We start from the raw sequence: 27654 nt of genomic DNA on the forward strand, positions 1-27654 counted from the left end.
CATCCCATCCCATCCCATCAGTGCTTGAGTCTCTGAGAATTTGTGAGTAGCTGGAGTATACACAGGGACTGGATATAGTAGTTCATTATTATGGGAACATTATGTGAAGAGTTGGGATCACTGACTTCTCAGCTAATAGCTATCATGTGCAGAGAGCTTCGAGCACTCCAAGACTGCCGCCTGAGAATGGAAGCAGAGAAGGAGACATGACCACAGCAATTCAGGGTACGGGGAGTCCAGTCTTCCCCATTTGGTTGATCATGCCAACAGAACATAAGACCAGAAAATGGAGCATAATGTGACACTAAGGAATACCTGTCACAAAATATAACGTTTATTGATTTTCTTTTAATGTAATTCTTCCAACTCTACTATGGCCTGAAAGTTATTGGGATAGTACCAGCTACTAGAATGTCCAGTGAAGATATGCTTGCAAGGCAAAAAGCTTGATCGTCCAGATCCTTCCTACCTTTCACATCTCTAACTCAAAGTTGGCTGTGCCTGACTACCAGTTTCTTGCACATCCCTCCCTCCCTCCCTCCCTCTCTCTCTCTCTCTCTCTCTCTCTCTCTCATAGGAAAGTTGTAGATAGTCTACAATCCACTAAGCAAGAGAAAGTCCACAAGCCCCAAGACACCATCAGAAAGCGTAGGGTAGATGGAGCCAATGAAGGAAGGTCATGAAAGAACAGAGGACTAACCTGCTTCTTCCCAACCACTTAAAATGGCTAAGAATAAGAATCGTTTTACTTCCTCCTCCTCCTCTTCCTTTCACCTCCTTCCCTTTTCAACCTATTTCATCTCGCCTCTTTACAGGCTAGAAAGGAACCAGCTACAAGTCACTGTGAACTCAGGAGATAATCCAATTACAATGGAAGGCCATACCCTGGAAGCAAAGGTATGTAGCCTTCCAAAGAAAAACTTGGTAACTGAGGCTACAGGATGATATTCTCTTTCAGCACCAGGCAAAACAGCAAAATTAATCGTTTTCCAGGCCTCACTCACCATCAATATCCCTACCTCAGAGAGCCAATATTTCCTTGTATCTCTCTATGGTGAAAAGTGCTATACTGGTCAGTTCATCCCAGCATGTGATCCAAAAAAGTCATATGAATAAATAAATCAGGAATTAATTGATGAGTAAAATATTCCCCCCAATTATCTTACTTTACCAAAGCAGAACTTCCCTTTACTGAGTTCAGCTTACTATTGATTAATCTGTGGGACGCCTGGGTGGCTCAGTCTGTTAAGTGTCCGACTTTTGATTTTGGCTCAGGTTATGATCTCATGATTCTTGAGTGAGTTCCAGCCCCGTGATGGGCTCTCTGCTGACAGTGTGGAGCTTTCTTGGGATTCTCTCTCTCTCCCTCTTCCCCTCCCCACCACTCACATTCTCACTCCGTCTCAAAACAAATAGAGAAACATCTAAAAAAAATCTTTGTAGTGTGATTCACCACCAGTTTAACCTTCCCAGAGGGTCCTTTTATTCCTAAAGTAGATCTCTGTACAATGAAAAGAGCCATAACCCAAATCTGCTGGGGTCACTAACACGTGGCATCGAGGGAGTTTCACAGCATGTGGTCTTAGGACCCACCCCCACCTTCCTTTTCCCAGTGGCCCTGCACCCCAAGAGGCCTTTCACAGGTCACACTAAGAGACAGAGACAGAGTAGACATAAATAGCCACAGATGAGGAAGCCATCTCTTTCCAGGAACCGGAATACATTTCTTGCCTCTGTGTCGTCCTTCCTGTGTTGAGTTCTGTTCAACACAATAATGTGTCAACAAAAATAGTGCTGCTCAACAACCCACTGATTTTCTGCTGCTGAGCAAGGAGTGTGATGGGCCAGCAGTCCTCAGAAGGGGGTTGTCACAAAATAGGAAGTGTTATTTTTTTTTTTTTTTTAGCCATCGACAAGGAAATTCACTGTAAAAGTGTATCCATCTGTCTTAAAAAGTACTACTACCGGTATTAAGACCCCTGACTCTTGCAGTGAGTTCCACAATGACTAAAACCCCTCCTAAGGAAAGGGACCCGGAGACATAAAGCCTTTCAGAAATGAAGACATGTACGGAGCACTGGATTCGGGTGACAGGATTTATCTACCTGGGGCGTTTGTAAAGGCCTGGGGAGCCTCCTACGGTGACCATGGGGTGCCGGGCCCCTTACCTTACCACACTGCTTACATTTTCCCTCCTGCCGACGCCTGTGCACCCAGTGATGACGCACAAAGTTCTGTGGGAAAACAAAAGTAAAAGAGTACGTTTAAATTTGCAAAGCCCATTGTTAGTTTTTTAAATGTTTAAGCATAAAGATTTCCTTAAACTATAACCTAAGCCCATATTAGCACAATACCAAACACGTGTATGTATGACTTGTTTGACAATAAATATGAATCCACTTGGAAAACCCGAAGCTACCCCCATGCCCAGGGATCTTCTGTATTTGTAGAAATCATGAATCGTGTCCTCCCTCCACGTCTTCCTCGTGGCCACATTGTGAAGCTCTTCCTCCGCTTTCTTCCTAGTAAAATGCTGTGCAGATGTGGGAGGTGACTGAAATGCCATCAGAGAAGTGAAAGGTGAAGGGAAGATGAAACCCCATCTATTTTTAAAAACAAATATATACTGAATGCTTTATATATGCCAGGCAGGCACTGTATTAAACATCCACGCTAGGAAGAACTTTAAGAAATTAAATTCTCAGGAAAAAAAAAAAAAAACAGATCTCCTCATTCAGGACACAGAGGATGAGAATCTTTCACTCACAAAAGTGAAGGCAAAGAAAAGATGAAGGAGAAAGATGACGAAGACGGCAAGAGATGTGGGCCCATTGTGACGTTTTTGCAATGACATTGTGTTTCAACTGTCCTTGGGTTCTCTAAACAAGATCAGCTTTCAAGGTCTATTCTTATCTTGGGCCCTAGGAAACAGTGAAAGCCCTTTTCCTCCCAAATAGACAGTCACTCCTCGGGCAGGGAGTCAAGGAGACCCATTACCACTGCTGTTAGGATATATCATAGGAGAGAAAGTTGTCTTCAGGCCCAATGGTATCGATAAACTTACATACAACTCATCCCTCTTATACCAATACACCTAAAATACTTCTTTTTTCCTCCTGTCCTTTTCTGAGAAAACACCCTTGAGCCTATATTAACATGTCCATCATCAGGCCACAACCCATATTTTCCCTTTGAAAGGCCCTCTAATATATATCCAGTCATTCAGCAAATACTTAACTAGATGTCTACTATCTGGCAGGCACTGTTTTAAGTATACAGGCATACAGGAAATAGATCCGTGTTAGGAAAAACAAATGTTATATCAACACATGAAATCCAGAGTGACAAAACTACCTCTGACAAACATTAGCATTATCAGTTCTAAAACGCCACCTCTGTTTCTCTTCATAACGTCAAATCAATTCAAGCTAAAGCTTAAACAAAGAGCCTGGAGGAACAATGGTGTTTTGAATGTAATAAGATATAAAGAAGCATAACTGTCCCACTAATTAGTCTAATTTTTGTCTTGCTTTCCCCACTGAGGCAATTTAATTAACACAAGGACACAATTCTCATATTGTTCTCAGAAAGAAGCTAGTAATAATGTTCTTGAGTACTAACTGTGTGCCTGGCACTTTTAAGATACTTTAAATGTAATAATTATTTTAATTTTCATGAAAATTTCTATCAGTAGAGATGCCAGTCAGTATGTACCAGAAAAATCCCATTTGTTGTGAAAATACTGAAATATTCCTATATTTGTTGATAAATTAGTTTAGTTCCCCCCCCATCCTCCTGGCTCCTCCCCAAATGCCACAGCACCTCACCCTACCCCCTCAACAATGGAAGCCATTTCTACCCCCTCTTACTATTAATCAACTAGAATGTTCGTTTTTGACATAAAAGGTCTCCAGGATCCTCCTCCAATGAGCCCTCTTTTGAAAACAAATCACGTTGCCTGAGCAAACCCAGAATCCTGGGCTGTGCTCAACTGGTGGTGGTTGCCTGTATGAACTTCAATATCATACAAACGATGCTGGGTCCCATGGCTGGCTGTGGCTTCCAGGAGAGCGGCAGCAAGTCAGAAATCTGCCCAGTTATCAGTGCCCAAAGTACCCACTGGGGCTGAAGTTGCTGGACCCTGCTGGCCCTCCAGCCCACTGCCTAAGAATAGGGCTGGGGAGGACTGGGCCAGTTGCCAACTACACCCTATCTCAATTCACACCATAGAGCACACTATCGGAGGTTTTTACCTGAATTATCACGATCACCCTCCTTTCACAAATTACAAAGCTAAGGGATTGAGCAGATACTTCAGATGTAAGGGTGAGAACAAGGATTCCAACCCAGGCAGGCTGGCAAAGGAGCCTATGCTCTTAACCACCATGTTGCTGTGCCTTTCCTCTGCTCCGAAAGCTCAGGATCAAGCTCCTTCAGTAAATGATTTCAATGACAGTAGTCGAAACACTGAATATACAAAAACGTCAGTACTATAAGAGAGAAAAATTTACTGTAATTGCTGTTAGTTTAGCAAAAGCTGTGGGAAAATGAACAATATCATTGATGGTAGAGAAATTTTCCACTTACGGAGATTATACATCACCTAATGACTATCAATTTAAGGAGGGAAATGTTGGAAGAATTTGATGCAATTGCCTATGAAATCATGACTGACTCATGGGGTTATTTAGCTAGTGACAGCTCTAATCAAAAGATTAAACCAACAATTTCCAGGAATCAACAATTATTTAGAAATTATAAGACTGACTTAATGAATCATTTATGGTTGCAACATGTGTCATTTGGTACACAGATTTATAATACCATGTAGTTTAACCTACTTAGGGAATAGAAAGGAACATTTTTAAATTGTTTATTTAAATATTAACATATGACTCAGAAAGTTGTGAAATATTTTTAATATCATTTTTCTAGAAAATAGGCTGCAAATTAAGACACAGATAAAGTAACTTAAACAAAAGCACTACTTTAGAAGAAACTGAATAACTGTCTCCCATCCATAGCTCTGATTTGAGAGGTCAAGCATCCTTTTATTAACAGGTCTTCACAGGCCTAAAAGAAACTTCTTGTGCTGCTGCTTTAATATAGTTTGAACAAACATCCAAAAACACGTGTTGAGTGGAATGGAATTGTCAACCTAATTTTAGATGATTCAATCATGTAGTTGCCACTTGGGAGGATTATCAATCACGGTATCAATCAGAGGGGGAAGAAAAAACAATTTCTACAGAATCACTTCTCTTTTCTAACCTTCATTACCAAGCACCTTCATTTTTCACACTATTTCCTTTTGGCTATTTTTCACATCTCCTAAATTATGGAACTGAAATTAGACTCAGGATCCTTCTACTACAAATACGAGTGTTGACATACTGCTGTTAATATAGCAAAGTAAGGCTTCTAACACCATGACACCTTTGTATTATTCGTCGATAATCTCTGAATTATTCATATACTATCTTCAAGTACTGGAGAAGGAAAGGACTATTACTTATGGGTATTCAAAATCTGTGATACATCACTTCAAGGTTTATAATTCAGTATCATTAGCAGACATACATAACACAATTGCTCACTTATTTTTCAAACGACAAGTTTAATTCCTAACATTATTCATAGACTGCTTGAAAGAATCTTAGAAATTATAACCTAATCCAGATAGCTTATATCTTAGAAAACTGAGGTCCAGAAAGATTCATCTTAGAGGTGTTCAACCAACATTCATTAAAAAACTTCCATAGGTCAGACATTCCACAAAGCATAAGGTACTGTCGTTAACAATCCCTGCCCTAGATCCCTGAACTAGAGATACCCATAGTGGAAAGAAGCAGAAATATCATTTGAACCCAAGCCAAACTATTTCTAAAGTGACTGTTCTTTCATTTACATTCAGTAAACTACCTAAGGTCTCTTAATTAAGAATTTCAAATGAGTCATGCCTACCATAAGTTTCATCTTCAAACTGTCCTCTGACAACAAGAGTTCTTAGGCATTTGGGGAGAAATTAACTCGTTTATAAATGCTTTTAGTCAACAGTCAGCAAATCACACCCTTTGTGTCCTGGTACAATGAGTTTGGGACGAATTCCCTGAGTGACCTCCCAAGGCTTACACTTTGGGGGGGGGGGGCGGTGACAAACAAGCAAATGAGTAATATCCATAAACAATTATGACATGCGAAGTACTCTGAGGGGGCAGAACAAGGTACTTTGATAAAGAACAATGTGCAATCTATTTAGAGGAGATCATTAAGGAAGACCTCAGAGGGGATGATATTGGAGCTGAGGCCTGACTCTAAGAAATGGTTAGCCATAAAGAGACTTCTAGTACAATAGTGAAATACATAAATATCTGTGGGGAATACCTTGGTCCATGCCTCAAGAACTAAAAGAAAGTCCACATGGCAGCTGGATGGGTTTGAAGAGGTGTGCTTGAGGAAGACTACACAGGCCTTTTCATAAAGAATTGGGCTTTATTCTAACTGCTGTGAAAACCAGTGGAACAATTACAGGATCTGATTTCCATTTTAAAAATCACTCTCTCAAATTCGGATGGATTGAAGGGGAAAATCAAGGAATCATGAAGAAGCTAATGTAGTAGTCAAGAGAGATCATGGTGTCCTAGTCTAGGGTGCTAAAAACAGAAACGAAGATAAGTAGATGGTTTGAAATCTGTTTTATAAATAAAATTGATAGGGCTGGCAAGAGAATTAGATGTGTGGAATATATGAGAGAAGGAATCAATGATCCCCCAGTCTTTTTGACCGAGGAGCTGGATCAATAGCCATCTCATTTTCTGAGGTGTAAAAAAAATTGAAAAAAAAAGTTTTTATGGTGATGTTAATAAATAGTTTGGTTTTAATGTGTTATATTTGAGGTGACTGTGATACATTCAATGGACATGCCAAACAGAACTCCAAGAAGTGTGGACTGGAACTGCTACACTAGGAGTTGTCAGCTCAGACATCATTTTCAAAGCCATGAAATTGGATGAGTTCTCTCAACAAGAGTGGGCTGAGAGAATACATGACCAAATACCAAGCCCAGAGAAATACACAGAAATCAGGGGGATTGAATAATGAAAGAGAGTGGGGAGGACTATCCAATGAAATAAGAAGAAATTAGGAAAGAGGTCAAGGCAGGAGAGAATTTTGAGAAGGGGATTTGAAAATATTTGAAATATATTTGAACGTGAATAATTTGAATATATCTGAAAGATTAAATAAGAAGAGAATGGAAAAATATCTAATGGATTTGGTACGTAAGAGATGTTGAAAAAAGCAATTTCAGTGAATAGATAGAGTGGAAACCAGATCAGAACAGGTTAAAATGACTAGGAGGTGATATAATCAAAACAATTATATAGACAACACTTTCTGGAAGTCTAGCAGTGAATGCAAAAATGAGAATCGAACAGCAGCTAAGACACAGTTGGTGGTTAAGGAATATTTTCATTCATTTATTTTAAGATGGGAGATGTCAGAGCATGTTCGCGGTGATAGAAATAATCTAGAGGAGGGGTGAAAGAGGTAAAAATTTAGGAATGAAAAATATATCAAGCCCTTGCTACAAAGACAAAAGGTGTTCAAAGCACTTATGGAGGAGGGTCTGGCTTCACAGAAGAGAAATGATACCACTATTAAAAACTAAAACAATATATAACCTCTTGCAGTACAAAATGGTGCACAACAATTACCACTATCTATTTAGAGAAAGAGAGAAATTAAAGGACGGGGAAGCTAAGACTGGACATATGGATCCCCTGATTGGAAATTCACTAAGTTCTTGTTAAAAACACAAAACTATTCCATCTACTGTCCTAAAGGAATCTTCTCCTTCATTAGAGTTACTTACTGAGTTATCTTCTGGCCAATGCTATAGTGCACTTGGGTGGCATTAAGGGTACCCACAAGCCTATCATTTTTCTTGCACTCTCCTCACCTTATGTATGACCCATACCCTTCCTATTGCTGTACAATGGCCAAACACAGTGGGAGAGGACAAGGGACAGGGACAATTATTCTTCCTCTCTCCACAACCTCCACTCCCAACGTACTCCGTTTCATGTTTTCTCCTAATCTTCCTGTATTAGTAACAATGAGATGTCTTTTTTCACACTGTCTTTTTCATTATTTGTCAATAAGATGTCAGGGACTCTCTCCATACTCACAGTCTGTACTCACACAGCTTCTTTTCCTTTTCTACACATTCATCTATTCTCACAATTTTACTTACTGCATGCTGACGATTCACAAATGTCTTACCTCTAACCCAATCTCCTTCTTAAGCTCCAAACACACATACCCACTCAGCTGTCTACTGGGCATCTCCAGCTGGGGCCTCAAGGACACCACACACTTGGAAATCCTACAACTAAACTCATCAACTCCCCAACCCATTCTCAGGTCAACTCATTTTCCAACATTTCATCGGTTTTCTAGGACAGAAGGCTGGTTTACTCTGGACTCCTCTTTGTGTCCTTAATCCAACCAATTATTACATCCTGTCAACTTTATTTCCTTCAAGTTCCTATCCACTAATTTTCTTCACCCTCAGGATTACTCATAGTTCAGATCACCACCAGAACAGCCCCTTAAATTCTCTCCATGACTTCAATATGGCTGCTCTGGAACTATATGGTATTCCTTCCACACTGCAGCCAAAATAATATATTCTGCTTAAAATAGTTTAATGTCCCGCCCTCCCGCAAATTACCATGATGATAAAACACTCAACTTGTAATGTGGCTTACAAGGACCTTCACGGCCTACCTCCTGCTTATCTCTTGAATTTCACATCTTACTTGTTATGCTTTCTCACTCTTGTGCTTGTGAGCATGTGCTCTTTCTGTCTAGGAGGCTGTCACTCGCCTCCTACTTACCCTCCCTCTAACCACACCTTCACTTAAGATAACTCCTCTGGGTCTCAGTTTACTTCCTACCTCTTCCAGGAAGCCCTTCCTCTGGTGTCTTAACCTCTGTCACCCATTCATCAGTGCACAGAGCTAGTTTGAGGAGTACACCAGCTGGGAAGGTTTCCAAGAGGACAAACCTATATTTAGAACTGAAAATAATCTCACCAGGAAGGTAAGTGAAATGGAGGAGGTATATTTTACAAAAATGGCATTTCCTCCACTTTCTCTTATTGAAAGCACCATATACAGTGGTAACACCTGGAAAGCTCAACTCTGTTCCAAGGAGGATGGGCTCACTGCAGCCTTTTGTTTTGCCAATTGGAGAGTGCAGTTTGGGGCCAGGAGATAAATTATCCAGGATAACACAGGAGGGCTGAGAACCTCTACTAACTGTCTTACCTTCTCTAACTTTTCAACATGTACTCAGTCTCTTCGAAGAAGAACTAAACAGACAAATTAGGTCTAAACGCAGCTCTTCTCCTATCCTCCCCTCTGCTTACGACTAACAGGGCAATTGCTCTTCCTTATGATTTCCCATTTACCTCTTTGTCTTCACTACTGGGCCGTGAAGTCAAGGACTGAGCACTGAATCTAGTCCTTCCATGGATCTCTCTACCTGTCTACCTACCCACTTACTCCCTTATCAGATGAAAACATTGCAATTCAGAAAGATTAGGTGAGATACCTCAAATCATACAGCATCAAGACTGGTACGGAAACCAGTTTGGCTTCAGTGTTCATGGGAATACTCAGTAACTATGCTGCCCCCCTGAATAGCTTCTACCCACTCAAAATTGGAAAAAAATGAAATGGAAATGGACCACAGCACAATAAAATGCCATGTATTTCTTACCTCTTCAGTTCTACCACTGCCTCCTACCTGCTCATTAAAACCTTCATCCCCAGTGCATTTCATGAAAATACTATAGGGCAATGTACACGTGCCGAGGAGACTGGGAGATTTTACTGGTGGTATTTATGGATGTGTTAATAAGAAACCGATGTGGAATGGACAGAGCTAGACTTTGGTTCTGAATCCAGGCGAATATCTGTTAATCCAGTGAATCAATGGGAAACAAAAGGTGGTATATGAAGTTGAGTTCTGAAACACTCACTTCTCTTGGCGATCTTGAGCCCCCTTCTCGAAATGTTGGTTTACATCTGAAATTAATCTGTCATTTAAAAAGAAAAGTGCATTATATTAGGGATAAGCATCAGACTAGACTGATTTACTTGAACAAATCAACAATGATACACATAGTGAGACTACAAAACAAAAGCCCCACAGTTTAACACTTGAAATCATCACCCCAGATAATCTATAGGGGTCCCAAGTGATCCTATATCTCCAGTCCACGTCTCTTCATTCTCACTGATGAAAGCAACAGATCTTTAAACAATAGTGCTCTTACACTGTAAACTTGAGGAAAAGAGATAAAGAGTAAGAAAAAAACATACAAGGCAGCTGAAATCATGCAGCTATGCTGCAGATTTTAAAAGTAGGGCAACATAAACTTGAGAAATTTTTAATATGATGATGATGATTTCACATGCACAAATTTTTAAGTCTGCAGTCCTGCCTTTCTTTTAGGTGGGCAGGCCTCCTGGAAACATGGACATCTTCTTTAGCTACTTGATAAAGTGAAGGGAATACAGAAATGAAAGACAAGATAAGTAAATGGGGTTGGGACAGCAACAAACAAACAACAACAACAACAACAAAAAACCCAACAAACTATAGATAGATAAAGAGACAGAGAGAAAAAAAAATGTTAATACTCGTCCCCACAAAATACCAGTTGGCAACAACTGGTAATATGTTTGTGAAATAATGCATGTCTCAGGGGACTACAATATTTCAACACGTTTACACATGGCAGCTCAAGAACATAGGTAACACAGAGACCCACACATGGCAATAAAGGAGAGGCACGAAAGAGGACAGCGTTTGGCTCATGACTGGAGCCTTCCCGTTCCCACAAACGACCGCTCAATGGACTCTACAGAATCTACTTCTTCTAGAGGCAAGACACCATGGGGATGTCACCTCCGGCCCACCCACACATTCATGCTGTGCAAGCAGAACACCACCCCAAGAAAGGAAGGAGAGCTGGCTTCTGGCCTGGTTGTCTTCCTTGCAGCCACTTTAGGAAAAAGAAACTCACGAACATCAGGCGAATCTAAATGATCATTTTAAAGAGCTTATGGATTTTTTTCTTAAAAAAAAAATCTTGTGGAATATCCAATGGGTGAGTAACGATGTCTGTCATTGTAAAGAAAATTAGTGTGTGCTAGTCTTTTCTCTCTAACCTTACCATTCCTCCTCCCAAGAGGCAACATAGAATGATACCAAGTTTTCCTTTGGGAAGCAATCGAGCAAATTAACCTTAAGCACTGCTTTTCTGTTACTAATCCAGTAATAATGTTGGTCTTCCAGTTTTTTTAAAGGGCACTCTCTTGAAAAAGGTGGAAATAAGAAAGGACACCTGGTCTTTGAAGTCCAAATACTTGCAGTGTAGCCAACACTACAGCAGGTGGCGGTGTCTCACCTTTTCTAGCTGTTCAATGCAGGCGGTGTGGACGACGATTTTACAGACCGCACACTTCCTCCTGAGGGCCGATTTCTACAACATTCAATTCAAAATACAAGAAGAAATATTAACAGTCTGTTCTGAAGAGTTCCCTGGTAGTAAAGAGAGTATACATAAACAAAGCAAACGTAAGCAAATTTAAAACGTCATCTTAAGCATTCGATAATAGGGCAAACTTCACCAGTCCTTCTTGACCTACCTACTACCTCCATATCTCCATGACTCAGGGCATCCTAGATTTCCTCTCCAGAATATAACAAATATAATAGCTGCTATATAGAACTAGTAGAGCATATAATATGAACCAGGCTCTTTATTCTGTCATTTCTAAGTTTTACAACCTAACAACCGCAGGCATTAGTATCCTCTGGTTTTTGTTTTTGTTTTTTTACATTTTTACTCTGGTAGTTAAGCAGCAGGACCAACACCCAGAATGAGGTCTAAGTTCAAAACAGGCACTCTTTCCCGACTGCCAAGAGTTGACATTTCAAGAGGCCAACAGCTTCAGGCTTCTATCCCAGCCACAAATCTACACTAAGCTACTTGGGTCTTCACCCACATCTTGGGGAAACTAAGAGGAGAACCTAACTCTCACGCCTGACAATAGCAATAAGTAGTAACAATACCAGCAGCGGTAGCTAACATGAATGTAGTACTCGTTATGAGTCAGGCACTCTTAGAAGCACTTTACTAATTGTAACTCATTCAATCTCCACAACCCTACGAAATAGGTAGCATTTTTACTCCCATTTTACAGATGACAAAGCTGTAGCGCAGTAAGTGATGTGCCCAAGGTCTCGTAATTAGGACACAGCACCACCGGGGAGTCTAGCTCTGAGCTCACAAGACTGTGAGCATCACACAGTTTGGCTTCTCTGACAGGCACTGCCAGTTTCAATGAACAATAAATACACTTTCTGAGGTGTATCTTTTCTCGAACAATACAAAACGAGCAGCAGGGTCAAAGAGGAACAGGTGGAATCTTAACACTGCCAGCTCCACGGAAATCCTAGCTGGGAATGCTCAGGCCTCCCTGCAAAGCACAGGCTAGAAGGTAGGTCTGCAGGAATAACTGTGGGCTTTGAGCACTGAAAGCAGCTTATTATAACAAAGCTAATCTGTAAAATAGTGAATCAAAGCATTCGAGTGTGAAAGGCCTTGCCTTTCTTGGGAAAGGTGCTAGTATAGATTGTTGGCAAACTGCCCTCTTCTGATGTGTGGCTTCCCTTGCTGAGATAATCACTTTTGAGCCAAAACTTGAAGTATTACGATTGCCAAAGAAGACTAGAAGGGACTGCAAGCCCCCCCCCCCTCCCCGGAAGGGACAGTTATCGGGAACGCAACTAGAGCCTCCTGCCTCCTGGATGCTTCCACTCGCTCCGCGCGGGATATGCACGCTGGTGTCTGACTCCCACAAAGCGCCTAGAACCGTGCGGGACTGGGGCAACCCAACCTGCGGTCTCACCCTGCCGGCGTGGGGTTAGGGACCCTGCCTGCAGACGGCTCTCCTCTGCCTGGGGAGAGAACACGTTCTGGAACATGAAGTCAGTTGGACAATCCACTGAATTTTCAAAGAGCAAAAGATAAGGGAGGGCCAGGCATCTAGTTACACTACTGGAAAGTGTCTCCGCTCTACTACTAAAAAGAGAGGAGGGAGAGGGGGGAGGGGGGAGGGGTGTGGGAGGGGGGTGAGGAAGTGACAGTAGTGGAAGCAGCAGCAGCACTCAAGGCAACAATAAGAAAATTCTAGTTTGCAAATTTTCACAAGCAGATTTCCCGCAAGCAAATTTGTGCTGCTCTCCTCTTTCCTTCAGATCTCCTGGTACAGATCACTGATGCAGCACCACCTGCAGAAAGTGCATGGGGCACCTGAGTCCTGCCGCTCCTCAGTATCGCAGTGATGCTAAGGAAACTGGAGTGAATTCCAGTCTACACACTATCCACCAACCCCGTGGGAGATCACGCTGCAGACAAACACAGCCATTCCACTCATGGCAGGTGATCACTGATGGGTATGATTTAAGGATGCCTGAAAAGCCTCCTTCCTGACCAATAACCCCTGCTCCGATCTGGCTTTGCGCCTGTAGGGCTCCAGGGACTCTAAGAGGCTCCTCAGAGGTCACTGAGGATTGGAGCAAGAGCACCAAGCAGGCGGAGGGACCCGTGCATACTCTGTGAAACCAGAATACCTCTTCCTTTCCTCGTTTTCCATATCAGGATTCTAAATCATAATCTCTTTTGAAAAAGGGAGGTGGGCTAATAGTAAGAGTTTGACAACCACAAGGTTAAGACATGTCCTCTCTCAGCTTTCTGGGATAACATGTAAATATACCAACATCATTCATATGAACAATTCAGTATGGCATGTTCTCCAGATGATAACGTATGAAGTCAAGTGCTTCAGTTATAAAACCAACTTTATTTAAATGATATTGAGTTTTAAAAGACCATCAGAAAATACATACTCTCATGCCTTTAGAGCCAGAATATACAGACCATAATCTGAATTTTTCTTCATAAACACTACAACACGATGCATTTTTTTAAATTACTTATTTTTTTAATTTATATTCAAGTTAGTTAGCATATATATAGTGCAATAATAACGTTCTCTGTGTTTTGAGTCTCTTATGTTTTGTCCCCCTCCTTGTTTTTATAGCATTTTTGCTTCCCTTCCCTTATGTTCATCTGTTTTGTATCTTAAATTCCACATGAGTGAAGTCATATGATATTTGTCTTTCTCTGACTAATTTCGCTTAGTGTAACACCCTCTAGTTCCATCCGTGTTGTTGCAAACGGCAAGATTTTGTTCTTTTTGATTGCCGAGTAATACTCCACTGTATATATAAACCATATCTTCTTTATCCAGCCATCTGTCAATGGACATTTGGGCTCTTTCCATACTTCGGCTATTGTTGATAGTGCTGCTATAAACATGGGGGTGCATGTGTCCCTTCGAAACAGCACACTTGTATCCCTTGGATAAACGCCTAGTAGTGCAACTGCTGGGTCGTAGGGTAGTTCTATTTTTAGTTTTTTGAGGAACCTCCACACTGTCTTCCAGAGTGGCTGCACCAGCTTGCATTCCCACCAACAATGCCAAAGAGATCCTCTCTCTCTGCACCCTCACTGACATCTGTTGTTCCTTGAATCAACATGATGCATTTTACTACAAAAAACGGTTATTTTTCTAACAAACTAGAGATCCCTTCAGTGTCATTGTGCTTATCTTTTGTTGTCCTTAATTTCTTAAATGACAGTTTCTAAATAGTTTATAATCTGAGGAATCAGGTAATTAAGGTTTATAATCATGAGCAAAATTAAGTAAATTCTGGGTGAAGGCCTAAGGTCTTTTCCCATAGTAATAAAATATACATGGATTTTAGTCCCTCAACTAATAAAAATTGTTTCAGTGAATCAGATTTTAACTGCTGACTTCTTGGTTTATGTGTTTCAATGGGTCAAAGTTATTCAAAGTAGGTGGATAATAAGCTTCTGGGCAGAAATTGCTCAGAAAAGAAATAATTTTTGTGCTTGGTTATGTTAGTTTTTATTTGAGGATGTAAACTAAATACAAAGTCAAAATGTCAGAATCTAGACTGTATTTACTTTTCCTTTAAAAAAAAAAAGCCCAAAATCTCTTAATCAGTTATTTAAACTAATGTTTCATTCACTATGAAAAGTGTTAAGTAAAAAAAAAAAAAAAAAAAAAAAAGTCATTAAGGGGCACCTGGGGGGCTTGGCTGGCTGAGTGTCTGACTCTTAATTTCCACTCAGGCCATGATGTCACAGATGGTGGGATCAAGGCCCCTGTCGGGCTCTGTGCTGCCACGGGGGAGCATGCTTGGGATTCTCTCTCTCTCCCTCTGTCTTTTCCCCTGCCTCACTCTTGCACATGCATGCACGCTCTCTCCCTCTCTCTCTTTCTGGTCTCAAAATAAACAAACTTTTAAAAAGTCGTTAAGTCATTCCACACATGTTTGCAAATTGAAATTTAAAAATTTTAAAACTTCACTCTCTTCAATGAATTTAAAGGCCAATGTTTTAAATATCACGTAAAGTTACTTCAATGTTAGCATCCAAAGGAAATCCATTAGGTTGTAAATTGTGTGTGTGTGTGTGTGTGTGTGTGTGTGTATGTACACGCACATAACATCTATGAAAATTAAGACAATAGAGGATATAATACAGATAGTATCTTATCACATCATGACCAACATCTATTTAAATAACACTAACACAAGGATAGGCTGTACTTCCCGACAGTGGACACAATCCAACTAGCAGACTAATAGTGACTGTAAAACAATACTCTAAGTTCTGACTTGGCCCTCCATGTTTCCCCATGCTGCAAGCACTCTGGCATTCAAAGCAGTGACAGCCCTTTCCCCAACTTCAGCTCCTATCAAGCACAGAAGTAACGTTATCTCAGCCTGAGACCACGGGAGCTGGGCCTGGGACAGAAGGATCCGAGGCAAGCAGTGGTGGAGGAGTTCAAGATCTAACACCATCCCACCCACCTACCACCTTTGGTCCTAAGTCCCTGATTCATATGCACCACCAAGAAAGCTATAGTTTCTTCCTCTGAGCCAGAGATGTGATTTTCTCTAGGCAGCAATGAATATCTGGTGATAGTGAACGAGGTTTGATAGAAAGAAAAGAGACAAGAGGGAGGGAAGAGGGAGGAGCGAAGGGGAGGGAAGGGAAAGGAGACCCAGCTGTACAGGCCTCTGGTTTGTAAAAGGGCTGGGGCTTCTTAGTGCCCAAGGCAATTGAATTATTACCCCTAACAGTCTGAACTTTGACCCCAAGAAGCAGGTACAAGGCCGGCTGTGCCCCTTCCCAACAAGACATACACCAAACCTGTTTCTCCCTGAAGATGGACCAAATTTACCTGCCTGCTGACCTTATCTCTCCTGCTGTGTTCTTAAGGATACACCCCCTGCTGTCACCCCCACGCAAATCCACAGGTGCGGACCAGATCAGGAGCGGAGAAGTGGGAGGAAATACCTCAAAGCTGGCATGGCAACCCTGTCTTGGTCTCCCTGTTTCAGGAAAGCTTAGAGACCAGAACCGCTGCGGGCCAAAGTTCAGGCTCGGAGCACCTCTCTCCAGACAGGGTTCCCAGACAGACCCAACGCAAGGAATCACCGCTCTCTGGAGCTCCACCTCTAACAATGAGGCCACAGTGACAAAAGGATGAATGGACAGGGAAGGGTTCCTCCAGGCAGAGACCCAATCATGCTGGGAGCAGGGAAAGGGGCAGAGAAGGCACTCTGGGGAAAGGACCCGGATGGGGCACAGAGCCAGAAAAAGATGGGGGGCTGGGGCTGGGGGAATGGGCTTAGCCTCAGGCTCTGGCCAGCTCTCTTCTTCTCCGTGATTACTTAGCTCCTTTGCTTATCCCAGAGCCAAAGAATCATGCCAAAAGGAATAGATACGTGGAAGGGCTGGAGATCAGGAAAAGGGGAAAGAGCAAGTAAGGCAAGAAGAATTGTATCCTTCCTTCTTGCTCCCTTTCAGCCACAGAGCTCAATCTATGCGGCACTTTGGTGGGAGGGGGAAACAGGAGAGGCAACAGGGCTGGGGTAAGGCCATTTCCTCTCCAGGGGTGGGAGAACGGAGTGCTCAGGAGAGAGGAGGGAAGGGGCTCCTCAGCTTCTGGAGTGTCAGGAATTCGGTGTCCTTTCAGTGGGGAATGCCTCTATGGGCACAGGAACAAGAACACTGTCGCTGTATAATCCAAGGTAAATGAAAACAAGATTCTTTGATTTATTTAAAAACCTAATTAGAAGAAATGACAAGCATACTTGGCAGGTTCTGCTTCTCTGGAGAGCCTGGGATGCAATCTGTAAATTGGTATTAGGAAAAATGAAGAATGACATTATCTGGAAGTTCCATTAATACGATTTCAGAGCCAAGCACAGCCTCCATGGTCACTCACGCTGGCTCCTCTTTTCCTCCAACAGAACACAGGACATTTCGGACAAATCAGGAGGGCGGCTCAGCTGAAGTCCCAGTGCACCCCTATTGTGGTTCCTCATTACATCAAGTAAGTCTAGGACAAGATTTCAAAAATCCCGGGCCAAGGAGCAAAAACGCCAGACATCTCGAGGAGCTTGTGGCTCAAAGGTACTCTCAAAGCTGCCGCATAGGATCTACCGCAAAGAGACCTCGCTTTGTGTTAAAGGGGCCAGCCCTCAGCATGAGGACTGTTGGCCCATGTTGGAAGGTCAAGACCTTCATTTGCCAAGGTCCGGTGTGTCTGTGCCCTGTGTCCTCTGGGCAGACAAGGTCTCGGTGAGAGCTGAATCTCTCTGAGATAGCTGCTTTTCACCGTTGACACCTTAGATTTCTAAATGCCAGATGTACCCCAGAATATCTGAAAGAAAAGGTGCAGGAACAACAAGAGGCTGGGTCGAGGACTCATGTAAATGGGTGCACAAAAATACTCATGCTACGCTCAAGTACACCTAAACCTGCATATGCTTGCCCTCTGGAGTCACGATGGTCTGAGATGCCCTACATAAATGAGTTTTCCATGCGGCCGAAACAATGCTAACCCCTGACTTTTCTAAAGGATATTTATGAACGTGTTTAGTCAACAAACAATTTTAACCATGCCTACGAAGGTAAGACAATGCTACATGCAGTACAGGAAGTAAAGAGGGAGGAGCTTCTATCTTTCCTAGGAAAAGCTGGCAAGCCACTTGAGGAGATAGGAAGGACTCGGAAAAAAAAGAAAACCAAAAAAAACAGTCATTAACGGAGAAGGCCACACATAGCTAAATGCTAAATGAGCAGCTCAGACAGTGAAAGTCATCACTTAGAGGAGGATAAGCTCTCAGAGGCTGAGTCAGTAAAAAGGACCTGACAGAAAAGCAAATTCTTGAATTGGGCCTTAAAAGATAAACGTTTCAAAAATCAAGGACACCCCAAAAGAGAGCAAGCCAAAATCTCATTATGTAGCGCACAGTGACGTCTCCCAAAGGAACGGAGACTGGCTTGGGCATGTCTGTTGGGGTACAGAGTCACTGGGCTCACAAGTGTCTACTGGCATGAGTTCTTGGGTGCCAGGTCGGAAGCTGGAGTGTGGAGGCTTCTGTGTGTGCCCAGGTGGAGGTCAGGTGAGTAGGGCATGCACAGAGGTGAGCAGTGGGGCCGCTGGCTGTGTGAACAGGCCAGAGGAGCTGTGTCATGAGGGACTGTCAGAAAAATGGCAAAGAACTATCCCCAAGAGGCCCTGTTGAACACTGTAGGAGCCCAGTAGACATTCCAGAAGGAAGGGAGGGAGGAAAGAGGAAGGATTTGCAGTGAAGGGCGTTCTCCCTTTCAAGCCCCTGCCCCAGCCCCAGTCTGGAGAACTGGTGGCCTTGGGATTGTGAGACAAAATGTCCACCAGGACGCAGGCATTCTCACAGCAGGCAACCCCAAAAGAAAAAATGAGCTACCTTACAGGTGTTTGAGGAACAGGAGACCTCTGCACAAAGAGGGAAAACAGCACAGAGGCTTCGTGGTGATTACAGCTGCACTACTTTTTGGGTCGCAAATGAGACACCTTCTGGGAGCCCTGGGGACCCTGGATGGGAAGGTTACTGTGCAGAAGACTGAGGTCTTAGTGGGTAGAGAACAGAGTGTCTGTGTTACTGCTGCTCACGTTATTCTACCTGTATCTACAGGCTAGTTAAACTGGAATCTGTACTTGGGTAATGGTTGTGGGGGTGGGGAGGAAACATGCCAGACAAAATTGGGGCCAGCAAGTAGGCCAGTCTTCCCAAATAGAAGTCCCGGTTAGGTGATGCAGATCAGGCTAGAAGGGTGAGCCAGGAAAAGACTGCTGAAGTTCTTAAATCTAGGCTGAGAAACACAAATTTTAATCTAATGGGCAATGGAATACGGACAGAGTTGTTGAGACGAAAGTGGCCAAAAATCATCATTTAATCTGGTCGCATTAGGTAGCACTACCCGAAAGCAGAAGGAAGGCAAAAGGAAATGAGAGAAGTAATTTATTAACAGGGTCAATCAGTAAATGCCAAGCACCTAGTAGGTACCAAGCACTGGGGATACAGCAGTGAACAAAATACTAACAAAAATTGTTTTAATCTCATGGAGATTACTGAGTCCTAGTAGAGACAGACAATAAAATGATACATAAATATATATATATTATGTTGATGGAAATAAGTGCTAAAGAGAAAAATTAAAGAGAGAATAAGGAATAGGAGAGATACCAAGAGTAGAGGGAATTTGGCCAGGAAAGGTCTCAACAAGCAGATACATTCTGCGAAATGCCAGAAGGAAGTGTACGGGTTTGTCATACAGGTATCTGGGGAGGAAAGCATTCCGGGCAAAGGGGTCAACAGCAAGTGCAAAGCCCAGAGGCATGAGGGCCCTGGGATGTTTAAAAAGTGACAAAGGGGCCAGTGTGGTTGGAGAAAACTAGGTAGAGATGAGGCCAGACAATACCAGAAGGCCAGATCATACGGGATCTTGCAAATCATGGTCAAGACACACGCTTTCTCTGAAAGAGAATAAGTAATCAGAGTCTGCAGCGATAACTCATATATTAGGCAATTAGAGCCTGAGTGAGAGTGACACCAATAATACGGAAGGCTGAGGCACACGAGTGATCAAGTGATAAAGCAGACCCCTCTCCGGTCACACACAGACTTCCATTGAGCTTAACACGCATGTCTTCTACGTGGGCCTTAGGCGTCCGAATAGCGTAATTGACAGCCCAGGATGGCTTCACACCCACATGTTGGCCAGCCTGCTGCTTGTGAGTACCGGCTGACTACACATCCTACAATCTCATACTCTGTTACGGTGGAGATGCCTCTAACGTCCTGCAATAAAACTCAATATGCTTTTCGAACAGCATATTTTGTTGTGTTCTAAAGAACACGTTTATGTGAAGCAATGTGTACATGAAGTGTTCACGTTTCTAGAGACACCGTCCCCCGAGGAAGCTTGGATATGCCTGTAAATCTAGAGGGTAAACAGTAGCCACCTGAGCTAAGGCACAGACGTGTTGATTCCACAGCTTCCCTGGAGACACATAAAGGAGAAAAGTGCCTTCTCAGGACTGTTTCTACACAAATAAAGGTTCTCTATTTCCTCAACAGTTGGTGTCCATTTTTCATTTGAAGAGAAAGCAAGCCCAAATCTTAGAGCAGAAAACTAAAGGAAGGGGACAGACTTTGCAAGCCTGAAGAGGAGAACAGAAACATCTTACAAAAACCTCTCCTCCTCCTCCTGTGAAACAGGCAATCGGGGCTCACCGGAGAAACCATTTGGTAAAAACCAAATTGCCAGAACTCGTGTTAATTCAAAGCTCAAGTTGATGGTTGGTTATACAGAGTGGTACCTCATCATTTTTTGAACATTATCTTAAGACTGGTAAAAACTGTGGTCAGAATGGCACAAGATTCATTTTAAATGTTGGAGTAGAGGGGAAGACACTTGGCTGAATCTCAGTAGTTCACACTTACAATAAAATCTGTACCAAGTTCTTCTACGAGTGGCTTACGTTCGTGATTTCAAGGCATTGTTCTCTAATGAAAAAAAAAAAGTGATAGGTACTGATTGGTTGCAACAGAAAGCTACATGAAAATCTTAGGTGGAGTCTACATGTTGTGACTCAATTGAGTTTAACTGGTGCACACCACTACTATCTTTTATAAGTCTGTGTAAAATTCAGGTGTAGTTATTGAGAGATGACACAAATATATGTTGCAGCTGTCACTTATGGAAACCATAATGTGTGGTCTGAGAAATGTGCACAAGTCTGATGGAAAGATGCCAATACCGCGCAGCTCTGGGAGACCACCGGACTGTGGGATACTGAGTGTGTGCGTCCGGTGACGGGCACGAGACGGCTACGCTGCTTAGGCATTCTTTCTGCCACCTCTTTCATGATCCTGATGCATTAAAAAGGGATTTCAGGGGTGCCTGGGTGGCTCCGTCCGTTGAGCACCAACTCTTGATTTTGGATCAGGTCATGATCTCACAGTTGGTGGGATTAAGCCCTGCATTGGGCTCTGCGCTGTCAGCATGAAGCCTGATTGGGATTCATTCTCTCTCTTCTCTCTCTCCCTCTCCCTCTCTCCACCCCTCCCTTGTGTACATGCTCACCCTCTCTCTAAATAAACATTAAAAAAACAAAAGGATTTCAGCCTAATGACCTGGAAGAACTCTTTGAAAATCCTAATTCTGTTTCTTACTCTTGGTTGTTATTTTACTTTCTCTGTGCTTTGTTGCCCTCAGCTCTTGTTTTTCCTTCTTTTTTCCCCTTCTGCCTGCTTGTCTTCTCTCTTGTATCTTTCTGTCCCATTCATTTTCTCTATGCTTCTCCGCTTAGATGCAAGAAGGTCCTGCTTATATGACCGCGGCCAGTCAATGGCTTTAACTTTATTGGGTGCCATCTTCCTATCTTTGGTTCTTTCCAGACGATTTTGTGACCTGTTGAATTTTTATACTCTTTTCAAGTGATCTCAGGTCAAAGTTTCCATGTATCTTATAGATTACCTGAAGTGTTAACTATATGTGCAAAAAAATGTACATAAATAGGATTATAAGTACACAGACACTAATAAGTATTCATGCAACTAGAGGCCTACATAGCCAAAGAGATGTACATTTATGAATTTCAAGCAGACAGATATAAAAATGGGCTGGATATACTACAAAAGTCATAATGAAGACAAATTAACAGGAAACGGTGTACCTACGTTATCTTAATGGCTCTAATGCTAAGGTAGTATATCAAGTGTGTAGAGAACTGAGGCTCACTATAAACTAGAAAACATCAAGGCTTGCCTTTCGGTCCTTGCTGGTGTGATGGCACCATATACACTCCCTAACCCGCAGCATGCATCCTAACATGTCCTCATTATCAGTTTACTTTGTAGAAATCAAGGAATTTGTTATTTATAGTTCACAGCTTGAGGTTTCTAAAAAATAATTTAGATACATTTGCTTTAATATGGAATACTCTACTCACTTAAGAAGCCGTATCAAGCTGTGGTAAATGAGCCGTTCCTTCGTTGCCATTTCCTACATCCCAAGCTCTTGGTGACATAATTAAGAGAAAGTCTTCCCAAGTCCAGCCAAGAAGACCACCGTTTCAGTCGCGGTACACTCAACGCTAGCTACATCCCCAGTCTGCAGTATGATTTCCACTCACATACACACACCCACCCATACCATTTTTCAGTGAGGACATCACTACCACAGACAGTATTTACCAGTATGGCTGCTAGTATGATATCCATATTATGTATACTGTAAATACAGCTCATTTCAGCCATACAATGCAGGTACTTCACCCATTTTACAGCCAAGGAGCTGAGATCCTAGGAGATTGAGCAACTCGCCCAAGATAAATTAGCTAGGAGTGAAACCCAAGTCTTTCTGACTCAAAGCTATCTCTTTCTATTACAACTTACTACTTCCCCCTCACTTTCCTTACTAGTGAAAAGTTTCCTTACTGATGAAAATAGACATAATTGACATGATTGCTTCAGGTGATCCATTCTCGGAAGAGCCCATAGTGACGGACTACAGACAATTCCATGACCCCCTGTGCCAAGAATGGTAAACAGCAGTCTCTATCCTCCATGAGAATCAAATAAGATGGGCCACAATAGGCATGACACTGGCTAGGCCAGGGCTTAAAACCCCACAAGAGCCTACTAGCAGTGAATGTTGAGCCTCCCTGTGAAGAGCCTGAAAAGTAAGGCACGAATTGAAACATCCTGGATGCTAAGTATAATGATACTTAAATACATGGCAGAGTTTGATCTGGTGACAGGTGTCCATGTGTGTATGTGTGTCTCTCTCAACAATCACATCCCTGAACTCATTCATTCATTCATTCCATGAAAAATGGCAGGATAACTCCTCACTGCATTCACTGTGCTCAATGCTGAGGATCTAGGACAGTACAACACAGGCACAGTCCCTGAACTAAATGGAACTTATGTTCTAGTGGTGGAGACACAGGTAAGCAGGCGAGCAATTTTTTTTTTAATAACAGAAAGTGATGTGTGCTATAGAAGATCAAGAGAATGGAGAAGGGCCACAGAGTTGAGGGACAGCCTGTGAGCTGGGCTAGTTGTTTCACTCTGTGAGACCCATCCTCTCTTTTATTCACTGAGCGAGGGGTGCTGGTTATAAGGTGCTCCAAGGTCTGTACTCTGGCATTGCCTTTTGGGGATCAGTTTCTGACAATCCATTGCAGTCACTTCTCCCTGAAGGAGAAACATCCATTGCAGGGGCTGCTTTTTGGTATGTGTTTGTGACTTGCCAAGCTGTTAATTGCTGTCTATACATTATCTCATTTAAGTTTCACAGCAACAGTAAGATGCAGGAATTGCCCACACTTTGAAGATGCGAAACTGAAGCTACAAGAAGTTAAAACGATGATCACATCACACAATTAGAAAATCCCAGAGCCTGGATTCAAAGCCAAGCCACCTTTTGATTCCAAAGCCCACACGCCTCCTCAAATGAAGGCATCAAAGCAGGTTTTTCCATTTCCTCATGTTCTTAGGGAATTACCCTCTAAAATCTCTATCTGCCTCATGTGTGAGGGAGGAACCAGAAACAACATTAAAATTCTAACAAACAGACTCAATGTCCACGTAGGGGTCAGCAGTAGTTCTGGGTAACTGCTAATGCAAATAATGCTTCAGCCAAGACTGGGGCCTTGAAGCAGCGAGAATGTTGGTTAAATTCTATTGTTCTAGATCTCTACACTAGGGAACACTGGAAAAAGGGAAAACATTTCTATATACCTGGGCATTGCCTAGGTGAGATGTAAACCCTATGTTCAATCAGATACAAATTATTTTCATTAAGTAACAGGACTGTGCCAATATTTAGTAACAACAAAACCTCTCCACACAAACATATACCCACATACAAACATAGCCTCAATCTAAAATTATCATTGCAGAAGAGAAGACAATTATTCTCAGAGGCTCAAACTCTAAGAATAAAATACACGTGCGCGCACACACACACACACACACACACACAGCTTGGCTCAATGAAAGTTTAGTATAAAGGCAACATAATTGCACAAAGACAAAGAAAAGGTATGAAACTCTGGGTGGTGATTAAGCCTCTCTGACATTCCTTTACCTTTAGGTGGGAGGAAACTGCCTCTTCCTGTTATTGACTTGACAAAGCCTAGGAAAATGACATTATGTGAGCATTTCTCAAACAGTTTTCCACTGAATACTGAGATCCCACAAGATGCCAATAGATGTTCTGTGGGACTAATAGTAGATTCAACAAGCATCCCTTCCCCGAGGAAAAAACTAGGAAATGCTGCATACCTTATGTCTTTCTTACAGCTTCATTACACATATTTGCACATTAAAGGTGTTCAGTGTTTTCTAAACTTATTTGGTCATAACACCGCTTTAATGAACAATACCCCGTATTGTTAGTGGTCTCCAGAACACGACTTTTTTTTAAAGTATACTGTGCAAAAAGCCAACGATACTGTTGACCCAAGGTCACCTAGGAGTACAGAATCCTCAAGATCCCTGGGCTCCGTGACCCATCGCCAGCTCTGCGGCACGAAGTGGGCAGGATCGGTATTAAATTCCCCACAAGTGTGTGGACAGCACTCTGCACCAAATAAGGACACTCACAACGACAACAATAGCTGTCAAGTAGCAATGGCTAACATTTACCGAGGCCCTGCCACGCGTGAGACACAGTTCTAAGTGTGCCCTTGGATGATCTCACGCAAATGCCCAACCGTCTGGCCAGACACATACGGAGCACCATCACTTGCACCCACGGGAACACCCCAGCCCCTTCCTCCACTCACATCCGCTGGCGAGGGGGTCAGGAGCAGAGAATCTGTCTACGCCAATTTCCGTTGATGGCTCTGCTCTCCCTGAGTCATCTTGGTTCGTTAGCTCCTCAATATCCTAACGGTGGGAGAGACCTCTGGCAGAGCACAGCTTTGGCAGCTCCCTGGAGATGGCGTCTTCAAGGCTGGCACCCAAACAACAGCAAGCTGGCTTAGCCTCTGGGGCTTTACTGCCACACTCATCGTTCCCTCTGACAGCCCACACCCCACTCAGCCAAGTCGCCATCTGGGGTGCGGCCCATCAATCTGCCATGCTGGACAACTGGCATGCGAGGGATCAGCAAGCAGCCAGTCCTGAGGCTCGAGTCCAATGTGGGCGCTCTGTGGTACACACCTGCCAGACCCGCACGCACCGATGGGCACAAAGTCCCCAGCAACGTGTGCGGGGCACTGACTTGCCTGTCCGCCCACAGCACAGAGATACACACGAAGCAGCATCCGCACAGGCTGCTGTCCAGGGCGTCCGTACTCCAGACGTGAAACAAACAACGTGTGACCAGGTTCTGCATCTTGTTTTTTCTTTTAAACAACGGAAAGCTAAAAGTTTTCTTCAAATAGGGCAGAGAGAGCTACTGCCCTTGTACTCTTACAAGTCTCTCCCAAGGATCCAGTGATGATGTGGCCAGCCTCCTTGTGAGCAGAGGCTGTGATAGAGCAATGAGGCTTCTGACCCACCAGTAAAACGATACAGCCTACAAGATGCTTTCCAGAACGGGTTACTTCAATTGGCCGCACTCACTTGGTCCCACCCATGACCTAGTAGACGATGGATATTACACACAGCAGTAAAATGATGGGTAAAAGTTTAAGTGTCAGCAGTGGGGTTAGCAGAAGAATCCCAAACATAAGGTCTTGTTGAAAGTAAAGTCCAACCAAAGTACTAATTAGCTCATTCAGCTTAATGACACTGAACTGGAAGTTAGGAACAGGATAAAAGAAGAAAGGACGTTAATGCTTGTCAACTAATTTAATCCTTCTACCAATTCCGAGAGGCAGACACAATCATCACTATTTTACGGAAGGACCTGAGGCTCAGAGAAGCCAGGCAGAGCCAGGATTTTTATCCAGATCTCTTGGCCTCTGGATCTACATGGTTTCTCACTCTCCAGACTGCCCACCCCCATATCACATGGCCTCCCTCATGCAATTCATTCATTTACTCAATAAAACTAGATTTGTTAAGCCGCAAGCAGTATTGGAAGACATCACAGAAGTAAGAGGTCAGGTGGGGTTGGCCAGATTTGCCAAACCTTACCCGCAAGGAAAAGATGAAAGCAAAACACATGAACAAAACAATAACAAAAGGAAAACAGTATCCACCAGCCTACCCACACAAACAAGGTGACATAAGCATGTTTAGAAATAGAAAAGATATCTGGTAACAGCACTCTGAAGTCTGACGGTTCCTTTTTTCTCTCACCCAACCTACACATTCTCACTCACCTAACCATCTAGCTACTCCTTTCCTCACACTTCTCAGCTGCGGGCGCCTCCCTGCCTGTCTGCTCACTTATACAGAAAGCCACAAATGTCTCAACGAAATCCTCAATCAAGGCATTTTCAAAGATACCTCTGGGTGTTTGTGCATCTGTGAGCCTCGTGGAGGTAGCCATGTGGCCGAGATGAGATCACTGACCTAACAGGACGCGACTGCACTGGTCTCACGGGGCTGCCCTAACAAAGTACCACAAAGTGGGTAGCTTAAAACAACAGAAATGTATTTGCTCACGGTTCTGGGGACTCGACGTCTGATATCAAGGTATCCACAGGGTTGATACTGTTCCCAGGGCTCTGAGGGAGAATCTGTCCCGTGCCTCTCTCCCAGCTTCTGATGACAGCCTGTGGTCCTTGGCGGTCCCTGGGTTACAGCTCCATCGCTCCAGTCTCTGCCTCCTTCCCTGTGTACATATGTGTCTTCCTCTTCCTAGAAGTCCACTTGACATATTCGAGTAAGGCCCACCCCCACTCCAATGTGACCTCATCTTAACTGATCATATCTGAAACAACCCTATTTCCCAATAATGTCATATCCTGAGGGACTGGGGCTTAGGGCCTCAGCATCTTTCTGGGGTACACAATTCAACCCGTAACAGCCACTATGCTCCAGGCCCTGAGACCAGTCCGCTTGGTTGGGTCCTGACACTCTTTGTGAAGTAGAACAGTGTCCTCTGTACCTATGTGTGACAGCAGAGAGTCCATCTGTAGAGTTCTGGGTCTTTTTATTTATTTTTTTAACATG

At 43.0% G+C, this 27654-nt stretch overlaps 1 protein-coding gene across 3 annotated transcripts in view; it reads right to left on the bottom strand.

Moving 5' to 3' along the window:
- Positions 1 to 27654, bottom strand: part of DGKI (diacylglycerol kinase iota) — a 450160-nt gene that overhangs the window by 249939 nt on the left and 172567 nt on the right. For all 3 annotated transcript variants that reach the window (XM_047097249.1, XM_047097250.1, XM_047097248.1), the window contains exons 4-6: positions 11483 to 11557; positions 10049 to 10105; positions 2169 to 2234 (exon numbers count right to left, since the gene is read on the bottom strand). In XM_047097249.1, the coding sequence (XP_046953205.1) occupies positions 2169 to 2234; positions 10049 to 10105; positions 11483 to 11557 (198 nt within the window). The remainder of the gene's footprint in view (positions 1 to 2168; positions 2235 to 10048; positions 10106 to 11482; positions 11558 to 27654) is intronic.

Source organism: Lynx rufus, unplaced genomic scaffold, assembly GCF_022079265.1.
Source record: "Lynx rufus isolate CCGP_SWC_20201006 ecotype Redwood Valley unplaced genomic scaffold, mLynRuf1.p SCAF_4, whole genome shotgun sequence".
Lineage (NCBI taxonomy): Eukaryota > Metazoa > Chordata > Mammalia > Carnivora > Felidae > Lynx > Lynx rufus.